The sequence below is a fragment of the Prunus avium genome, chromosome 3, assembly GCF_965620075.1.
Source record: "Prunus avium chromosome 3, drPruAviu1.hap1.1, whole genome shotgun sequence".
NCBI classification, from domain to species: Eukaryota; Viridiplantae; Streptophyta; class Magnoliopsida; order Rosales; family Rosaceae; genus Prunus; species Prunus avium.
This window is the reverse complement of record NC_142286.1, coordinates 28454203-28464822: the sequence shown is the minus strand read 5'-3', so window position 1 is coordinate 28464822 and position 10620 is coordinate 28454203. Positions and strand designations below refer to the sequence as shown.

At 36.6% G+C, this 10620-nt stretch overlaps 2 protein-coding genes across 2 annotated transcripts; one reads left to right on the top strand and one right to left on the bottom strand.

Moving 5' to 3' along the window:
• The first annotated feature begins 1244 nt into the window (after positions 1 to 1244).
• LOC110772023 (uncharacterized) lies at positions 1245 to 3176 on the top strand. Its single transcript, XM_088251133.1, has 3 exons — positions 1245 to 1440; positions 1625 to 1700; positions 2146 to 3176. The coding sequence occupies exons 1-3, from the start codon at positions 1405 to 1407 to the stop codon at positions 2688 to 2690; spliced, it is 657 nt and encodes a 218-aa protein (XP_088107259.1). The 5' UTR covers positions 1245 to 1404; the 3' UTR covers positions 2691 to 3176.
• Positions 3177 to 3290: 114 nt separating this feature from the next.
• On the bottom strand, positions 3291 to 8650 carry LOC110772022 (uncharacterized). Its single transcript, XM_021976385.2, has 9 exons — positions 8409 to 8650; positions 7091 to 7224; positions 6936 to 6993; positions 6700 to 6834; positions 6021 to 6623; positions 5795 to 5938; positions 5614 to 5724; positions 5009 to 5044; positions 3291 to 4442 (listed from the first exon to the last, which is right to left on the bottom strand). Exons 1-9 carry the CDS (start codon positions 8409 to 8411, stop codon positions 3819 to 3821), a joined length of 1848 nt encoding a protein of 615 aa, XP_021832077.2. The 5' UTR covers positions 8412 to 8650; the 3' UTR covers positions 3291 to 3818.
• Between the last annotated feature and the right edge of the window lie 1970 nt (positions 8651 to 10620).

Sequence of the window (10620 nt, the reverse complement as noted above, 5' to 3'; positions counted from 1 at the left end):
TTCTTTCCATGTGTCACTTGATTCCATCCCAACAGGAATGGGATATGAAGGGTAGGGAAATGGTTGGTTATGAGTATAACCATAGTTACTACTTCCTACTCCAACAGAGTCCGAAGTTATAGATAACGAGTCATCTTCTTGACTTGACAATGTCCCCTTGCCTCTTTCTCTACGAGTATAGTTCTTCCCTATGGCACCAATTCCTGGTCCTGCCCGCCTACTGCCATGGTAGGGTAAGTAAAAGCAGGTGAGTGGTTGAATAGTAGGGTAAGTAATGTAAGTTGAAAAAACGTTGGTGAGTTTTATATTTTATCCATTTTGTAAACCAAGCCAGGAATCCAAAGCTAAGTTTTATATTTTATCCATTTTGTAAAAGCATGTGAGCATTCTGTCGGCTAGACATGCTTTGTTTATTAGCTCAATGAGCTACTTTTGTATTACTCTAGGAGACATGCTTTCCGTAGAGTGCCCAAATCAGTTCAATGAGCTACTTCAGTTCTCTACATTTTTTGAGTTTCATATCGGGATATTATCGATAATATCTCGATATATTGACCAAATCATTCATAAAAGTGTTGAAAATATCTTTCCGATATTATCGGGATAATATCGGGATAGTATCGGGATAATATCGATATATTGACGATAACTATATGGTTAGTTGTTAAAATATCGGACCCCCAAAAATCAGATATTATCGGGATAATATCAGGGATATTATCGATATTTAAGACCATGGTAGCGACCTTGCACTAGGCTAGGCCTTTCCTATCCTTTCTACTTTGATTTTCTCTACTAGGATGTCCTTGACAATGACTTCTACTTTTGATTTTCTGTACTTCGATTTATATATAACGAAGGGTACATATTTGTGCAGACTAAAATACCAATTGTTGAAAAGCAAATCGATTTTGAACTGTCCAATGTAATGAGAACTTGAACTGACCATTGTCATAGTATCATAGAACCAAAATTAAAATAAAAGTTCAAGTAAAAAATAAAATAATGCATTGCGCTGAGAAAATAACTATTCTATCTATCCAACAACAACAACAAAAACTAATCTATCTATCTATCTAGTACTACTTCACCGAGGGCAAATCGCAACAGCAGGTGGTGGCAGGAAAGATATTATTATCAGGAGGAAGGAGATAGAGTGTAGGCCACGCCTTGGTCAAATCACACACTTTTCGAACCCCTGCCCCCTTCTGTCTATGTCTTTGTCTTGTCAGAAAATTTTGAGATTATAAACCTTCCCAAACAAGCGCCTTAAAAAGGGTTCTTTTGGACAAACAAAAGAACCCCATTAAAAGGAAGGAAATTCAAGCACTACTTAGTATCGAGAAAGAAGAAAAGAAGACATCTTTTCTCTGAGTCTGAGCAATAGAAATCTGGGTTTGAGAGATGACGACAAATGAATTTGAGTTCGTGAATATTAAGGTCCTCTCCTCCTCTCCACCTTCCACCTCTTTATAAGCCTTCCACCACATTTCTATCGTTTTCGTTTTCGTTTTCTGCAATGCATTAAAATGAAGCCTCTTGTTGTACTTTGGTTGTCATCTTTACCATCCATTTATTTTTTGCTTTCACTTTGTTGGTTTATTTTTTTGCTGTGTTTTTACAGACACATTCTCTCAAAGTACACATTAACTGTGAAGGATGCGTGCAGAAAGTAAGAAAACTCCTCAGGAAGATCGAAGGTTCTAATAAGTTCTAACTTTGAGCATGCCCTATTTATGTGTTTTCAATATAGATTTTACCTTTATCTTATTTGTATGACTGTTACAAGCTAACATGTTTTTTGCCCTATTGTTTATATATATGCCAATCTGTTTCTTTTTTTCCCTTTTTTTTTCCTTTTTTGTGACAGTATGATGAACATCAAGAAGCCTTCGTTTGAGTGGCACTTCTGTGTGAATATCTGAGTTTGTGATTCTCTATTCTGTGTATAATGATTTTTCCAACTAAGCCTAGGCCCCACATCAGATCTCAGTTTTTGACATTGTATGTTTCTGTTGGGTAGTGAAATTCAATCAGAAAATATTTCTGCTTTATCATTTATCTCAGCAAATTTCCTTTTGAATCTATCTACTTTAATTATTTATCTACTGCCCTAACTTACTTTTAATGTTGAATTGAATTCAGGTGTCTATAGTGTACACATAGATGCAGAAGAGCAGAAGATCACAGTCACAGGAAATGTAGATTTTGCTACTTTAATCAGAAAGCTGGGCAAAGCTGGTAAACATGCAGAGCCTTGGTCTCCAAGTTCCAACCAAACAAAAGCTCCTATGAATGGCCTCAATTTAGCCTCTGAAAATCAGCTTTTGCTCCCACCTTTCTTTGGCAGTGAAGGCCAACATGGCTGGGGATCTGGTAATTTTGTGGATGGAAATGGAAATTTGATTGGTGCTGCTCATCATGGAAAATTGCAGGGCGATGTTTTTCCCATGATGGGCCGTACGGGTTTTCATGGCAATGCAGAAGAAGGGCTTGAATTTCGTGGCCGGCAAGATTTCTCTGCAGGATTTCCAGCAGTAGGTGAATATGGTCATTCAAGACCTGTGATGTTGACCAACTCAGAAGGGTACCCTCACACTAATTTTGCACCTGCCTTCATGATCCCGCCTAACACTTCTGCGGCTCAGTATAACGCTGAATCAGCAACACCCGCTGGTATCTACTATTAGATAAATGTGTACTGGTCTCTTGTTCTATATATATATATATATATGCAGAAGAAACATTATTGGTTTTGGAGTTTAAAAAGGGGCATAAATTAACGTATGGCAGTGGCAGGAAAATATATACATGCTTTAAGGAATGAAATGATACTTGTGGGACTGAAATTCACTCATCGGCCTAAATCTCGACATGTGTCCTTCGAGATTCAGAAACTAACGTGAGGGCCATGGGAAGTTCTTCTGTCTAACATTGGAAAAATCCAAATGGACCAATTCTTCCCTACAAACGGTTGGGTACAACTATGTGTTTATTTCTCTTATCATACAACTATGTGTTTATTTCTCTTATCATACAAATTAGCACGCTACGAGAGTGATAACCCCATTATTACATACAAATGTAAGCCACAAGCATAGGTTGCACTTCATTCTGAATGAAATGATACTTGCAAGACCGAGATTCACTCATCAGACCACAAGAAGTTCTTCCATGGGACAGGGTTTTTATGGGACCTTAGTCCTCACACAATAAGGTCAGTAGTACCACTTACAGGGAGAATAGCTTTCGTGGAATTGAACAAAGCAAAGAAAGTGAAAAATTATCAAAGCATCTACAACATGAACTCTACCGTTATACCTCTGTACTTTGTTAAGTAACAATTTAATACAGCATCAATAGTATTGTTGCAGACAATTTTTTTCCACATAATGTTGACAAACATACCATATTGTACAAGAAACATAACTTGAGATTTGGTACAGGGTACCAATCGCCTCACCATCATTTCCCAGTTGCCTCTGGACCCTAACTCCTAATTGATTTTTCATCCTGACTTATATCGTATATACAGGTCAGCATGTCACCGAAGAAAACTTACAACAATAGTCCTCAGAGTTTCCAAGTAGGGTGGCGACTATAAAGATCCGGTTACCTGAAGTCTATAGGCAGATCAATTCTCAGGCAAACCTGTCAAGACTACACTTTCTATGGGAGGTGAACTGCATTTGGTATACTGTGTTACACTTGGTCACTTACAAGGTCAATTTCCAAGAACCCTAACAGGCACATAATGACAGCTTAAGTAACATTATTAGTTGAGTCCTGTACTGCAACCTTAAGAACGAATAATTCAATCAAGGGCAATCTGCAGTGAGTTCTGTGGTATTCTGTATACGTACTTCTAAGTTAAGTTGCCCAGACGAAGTGAAGAAACAAAATGGAACCAGAAGAAAATCCATTTGGGGGAACCCTTCCACCTGGCCTGGAAAGTTTTCTGTCACTGATTTTAATCTGAGAGAACTGTTTCCCCGTCCTGATACTAGGTTATATGTGAACCTTTCTTCTGAAGAAATTGGTCTGACTGAAGTTATCATGACTGTGTTTCCAATACGTTCTGTACCCTTGTTGAGGAGAAAGAGAGCGCCATCCTCCTCTGCTTGAAGAACAAGAAATTCTTCGTTTATCCCCAACGAGACAGCTAAAGGGGTGTTGTATCTGAAACGCCTTCCAGAATCCCAATGCTTGCTGCTGAAATGCAGTGACAACTGTTTAGATGAGCTAACAAAGTTGCAGTCTGGAAGGGGGCATGAACATGGTCCATAGATGCATGTTTCTTCATGGTCATTATTCTTCCTGTAATCCACTAATTCATCACACCCATAATCTCTGTTCCGGCAGTGTGTTCTGAGTGATTCAACTACTAGTTCAATCTCACCACACACTACGTCCTTATTCCTAACAAACACTAGCATATTTTCCTGTAGAAACATATTAAACAAAATGATTGTTGACAATGTCATAAGATGATCAGGGACAAAACAGTTAAAGCTTCAAAACTGATGCTATAAAATTTACGACCTATTTATTTACTTGTGCAACCAAGACATCCTAGTGAATAAAATTCTTTTTTCTTTGTCATTTTCTTTTCTCTTTAGAGCCTATTAGATTAAGATCCTTCAAAGCCTATTTGATGAAGAAACCCAGAATTTACCACTTAGGTTAACAGACATTGCAAATGTTCCAAGAATTTCTGCTGTTACACTTACACTGGGAAGAGATCTCTAACAAGGAAATCACCTTATAGGAAACAACAGACGAGGACAATGGATATAAAATAAATATAAATTTGCAGTATTTCTATTTTTGTTTCCTTTTCTTTTCTTCTCCTCAAACTTTCCATGGCAGGATGATCTTTATTTCTTTACTTCTTTTTTATTTTATTTTTTGCAGTCTGGGTCATCTGCTACTTCACAACTATGTACACGAAATACACAGAAAATATCAGAAAAGCTTAAAAATGACTAACAGAAAAACTCATCATTACCTCCTCCAAAGTAATTTCACCAATCTGTTCTTCAACCTATAAAATATACAAGCATAAGTATTTATGTAACTTTTTTCCTATAATTGATATATATTAAACAGTAACAAAAGAGTAAAAGGGACAGTGCACTGTCTGTGTGTCCCTGTGTGTGTGTTTATCAAATGGTGCAACTGAAAGCGACAAACAAGAAACCTCGTTAAGAGGCACTCCCAAAAACAATATATTAACTTTTCCGGGTTCATAATGTCAAGGAAGATATGTTGGTAAATAATTACAACAGAAAAAAGAGTTGGTTAGAGCTAAACATTTTTCTTCCCAGCTTGAAAATGAATGAAGCATAAATGTAGTTTCTTGTAGTCCGTCCATGTGAAAACAACAACCATGTCCCCAAGGGCATTGAATACTGTCTGCCCCGATACAGAAGACAGGACAAAGAATAAATATTTATGCAGAATTTACCAATATGCCACAAGTGAGAAGCCCTATATATATATATAACACTATATCTAAGAGATCCCATAACAATAGTAGTTGTTGTTGTTATTGCTGTAAGCTTCTGCCTAATGCTAAAATAAAACAATTTACCACAATCCATCCGTCATTACCTGATTCTGCTTATGCTCAACCCCATTACTTATATTGCATGCTGGTGGCCTATCCAATTGAACTATAAACTCGCAAGAATCCAAATCAAAACACCTCTCCTTACATACCACCTGCAAAGGAGCAGCAAGTATGACAACCCCATATATGGCTTAGTATCAAACTTCCCAAATGTAAATGTACCTCCCCACATCCATAACCACCAAGCTCTCTTTCCCGCTTCTCCCTTTCAGTAATCTCGTCCTCGCCCCATGAAGATAGGAATGGAACAACAGCAGGGGCCAAGGCACCGTTTTCCTCAACAGAGATACTTTCATAATAAAAGAGCTGAGAAGATATAAGATTTCAGAAAATAAAGTTTGGTATGTGCCCAATAACTAAGATGAACGCATTTTTAAGAGTATTTTACCTGGAGAAACAGAAGACAGCCACCAACTGCACGTTGCTTCCCTTGACGAAAACGAGATACCTCACAAACTAGCCGGTCGAGTAAGAACTTCCCCCAATTATACTGGTGGACAACATCCATATTCGTCAAAAAGTGAAGGAATGAAGGGCTGACATCCAACCTTGCTGTTGGGGAAAGAAGAGTGCCCAATGCATAGAGGACGAATGATCTCTTAAATTCCTCTCCTGCTTCAGGCTCTGCCAACCTCTCTTCTAGGAGCCTGACTGAAATACCATGATTTGTAGCATCATAACTGTGCCGCAAGTCCACAATCAAGTCATCAGGCCCTGAGTTTACCACATCCTTCCCACTAGCTGCTAATCCCATCACAAGCTCGACATCTTTTGGTGTTAAAGGAATACGTTCTCCACAAATCTCCAAGCTACGTTGTGTAGTGTCAAATCTCTCCAGTAGCCAAAGACACAAGCTGCGGCGGAGAGTTCGGCATCTAAGGTCAAGAAGGCTCCCAAATCCCATGCTCTTCACTGCATCCTTTTGTTCAGTTGTGAGGCGCTGTATCACATTGAATAAGCGGCCAGGAGAGCATCTTGTGACTAGTTTAGCCTGCATTGTCAAAGCTGTAAGATTAGCCCAATCCAATGAACAAATAAACAACTGTCACCAGAAAAATAAATGGTACCTGCTTTCTTGGCTTAGGGGTACGGGTGGGGGCTGTACTCAAGTAGTTATCCCACACTTCACGAGCACGCATTGTGTATTTTGCTTTCTCTTCAAGGCTCATAGACTTCCATGCATCTGAAGCTGCCTTCGTGGCCTGAAATGAAAAGGTCACAATGCCTTATTATGTTTTAATTTTATTATCAAAGTAAATTACACACTGCTAAACATTTTGTGAGTGAACAGAAATAGGCTCACAGCTTTAAGGCCAGAGGATTCAGGATGCGAAGCGCTGTATTCCTTGATAAAGTCTCGGCTAAATAGTTGATTTCAACATTAGCAAGCCAGTACACAAGGAGAAAGAGGCATATGCTAATACAGAATGAATTCAAGTGAAAGAAATTGATTGTTACCTAAAATACACCCATGAGCACGCAGGACGAGGAGTGGTAACTTGCTTCTTCTTCCTCCTTTTCCTCTTTCCTTCTAACACAACATTCTCTTCAGCATTTCTTTTTACCAACATGACATCTACTTCACTTGACACCTAGAGGTTTGTATTTAGAAAATAAGTATAAAACCAAACTGAAACAAATAGGCAAACAAATTTGAATTTCTGAAATATATGTAACTTAAAAAAAAAGGTATAGAAGTAAATGTGTTTCTTATATAAGCAAACCAATTCAGTAAGGACAACTATCATGATTCATTCACTTTCCCAAAAAACTTTGGATGTACCTATGGAAAAAATGACTTAATCAGCATAGATGATTGTAAAACCCAGGCTTATATTTTCAAAAGGGAAACTGTATGCATGTATGTCTCTATGTGTTTAAAGTTTTTGATTATCTGGGATATTAATTATACTTCCAGATGACTTCAGTTATGATGATGCCTGCAAAGACTCGCCACATTTTTATACACAGTACTAGCAGAAAGATTCAAAAACATCGTAAATAATGTGATATAGGCAGTTTTTACAAATCTTAAGCTATGTATATTGAATTTCCAGTATAAAAAATGTTCCTATGCCATTTATCCCTTACTCTCTGCTCCACCTCCAAAACAACATGTTTCCATATGCAGCAGCTCTACTGTGTATAATTTTGGAAGCAAGACACAGAGCAAGGAACTAGGACCAACCTCTTCCCCAGCACCACCACAGCATTGCTTAAAATGACAAACCTATTTTGTTCCAACATCTATCAACCCACTGTTTACTGAGTGGAACAAATGTCTTTTTATTCGGAGCATCATGATTCATCAAGTAGCTGTAATGTTCTTTAACATTTAATGTGAGGCTACTGTTTAGTTAGATCAGTAGAAGTTGTGAAAGTGTCTTCCCTTTGTTTCCCTAAAGAAGTCAGAAGTCTTAGATTTGCTCCACAAAAGAATGCTTAAAAGCAAAGTTAGTAGAACAGCAAGAGGTACAAAAACCCAATTGCTCAAGAATTACCCACAATAATGTAATTGGGTTCCAACTTCCAAGTATTCTTATTTATCTTTTGGCTAAAACTAACAACCTAATGCAATTCAATTCACATATCAAACAATCCAAACACATTCACAGTGTATGCCTAAAAAAGGTTTACCAAAATGCTTTTCTGGGTTCTCATGCAATTACAACTCTACCAATACCACACTATCTTAATTATAGGAAAAACCAGTTATGAAGCTAACAACATCATACACCATTTATAATAGAATTGTGCAAAGTTTGAGAAGCCAAACCATTTTCGGAGAACTGGAGCCTGTGGTTGAAATCAAGCAGAGAGAACTGGAAATGCGAATTAAGAAGAGCTAGGGTTTCAAGAGAGCGATGAGGGCTTGCTGAATGCCAGTGAGAATCGGAGGAGGAGGAAACGAAATGATTTCTGTTTGCTATGGAGTTTCGTTTTCCTTTCGCATTTCTCAGCTGCAAAGTCTAGCTTTTTTGGGTCCTATGTGGTAAGCTGCACCGCTCTTCTTGAACTTTATTTTTCAGCTAATTAGACTTTCCACCCGCATAGTTCTGGGCATATAATAGTTTGGTCCCTATCTTTTAAAATTTGATAAAACTCACACTTTTACAACAAATTATTATACCATTAACTCTTCCGCCTGTCAGCTCAATGTTTACATGAACTAATGAATTATAACTTCTTCTTTTTTAGAAAAATATAATATGGTACCCACGTAAACTGAAAAAGGGGAGTGCTAGCAACCTTCTCTCTAACCTTCTCTTTTGGACCTTCTCCCTTCTTCTCATGACAAGTGTCACTTTCCTTACACTTAAAACAATGTCATTAATGCATCACACAAACTAGTTTTTGTTTTCCAAGTTTACCCTTATTAAATGTATTAATTTTTTTTAGTAACAAGCTAATTTTTTTACAACTTTCTTACCATCTTGTTAAAAAATTAAATAAGAAAATAAAAACTAAAGTTAAAAAAAAAAAAAAATTTCCAAAGAGAACGTGTGTTTTGTTATAAACAAAATAAAGATGATAACAATGTCATGAAACGAACTTTATTTTTTTTTCAAAAAAATATGACGTTTTTCTTATGTTTTTTTATTATTCAATTTTTAATAATGTGCTAAAGAAGTTGTAATAAAATTTGAATAAATTGAAGGAAATATAAAAGCCAATACATTTTTAAAGGGTAAACTTGGAAAACAAAAACTAACTTGTGTGATGAATTAATAACATTGTTTTAAGTGTAAGGAAAATGACACTTGTCATGAGGAGAAGGGAGAAGGTCCAAAAGAGAAGGTTGGAGAGAAGGTTGCTAGCATTTCTCACTGAAAAATGAGTCCAAGAAGTGTCGTGCTCAACAAAAAAATGGTTTACTTGATAGTTTAATATGCGGATTGGAGGGTTAATAATATGGAACATTCTTCAATAAGTATTTAAGTTAGGATTGGTTACATACTTCTAATCTCGGTCGTTGAATTGCATCTAAGAGACTACCAACACATTTAATGAATGCAATCCAACCACCAAGATTAGAAGTATATAATCAATCCTTAATATAAAATACTTATTGGAGAATCTCCTGAATGATATAACAATTTGTAATTTTAAGGGTTGTTTTTGTCAATTTTAGAAGATATGGGTCAAACTGTTACATGCCCCAAACCCCAAAGTAGTAACTCCACATGTTTTTTTAGGGAAACGAAATTTATGTTTCGTTAGATGCTTTTGGAAACCATATACTTTTCCAATACCCATTTCATGTATAATTTGTAAGTAAACATTTTGTATATATTACTTGAAGATGGTTGCATTTTGTATCATTTAACCGAGCATGTTTAACCCACCGTCTCCTCTCACCTCTCTTAGGAAAAGATTATTCAGTGAAAATAATTCATCACATGCTATAATATTAATGCGGTGTATAGAATCAAATCCAAATTAGAACACGCGTACTAAATCTTTGGTTTAGTATTTTCAATTTGGAGATCACATAAATGGGAAACAGGATGTCCTAGATATCTTAATGATTTGTCTCATTTTTTTCGGGGATGATGCTCAAATGAAAATTTAAAAAATAGATGATTCGGATCATTCAAGTACATATCTAATTTCGTCTAACACACTGCTAGGTAGCTCTAATAACAAAAATTACCGAAGAACAATATAGCTCAATAGCTTCTTTTAATCAAAACCTGATGTGGTACACCAGATGTACTAAATAAACAGTAAACGACTTAAAAACAATAATAAAATAAAATGTACAATCCAGGAGCTGACAGGACGCTGCATAAAAGACAACACATGTTACAAGTTCTTATTTATAATTTAGATTCTATAACGTAAACGTGGATTAAGCTAGTTGGTCATGGCAGAATATGAGGCCCAACTTTTCTTCGAGTAGTGTGGGTTAAATCATTTCAATGAAGAGGCTAAACTATCTAGGTTTAAAATGTAGTTCGTTGGGTCATGTGTAACCCAGTAAAGCT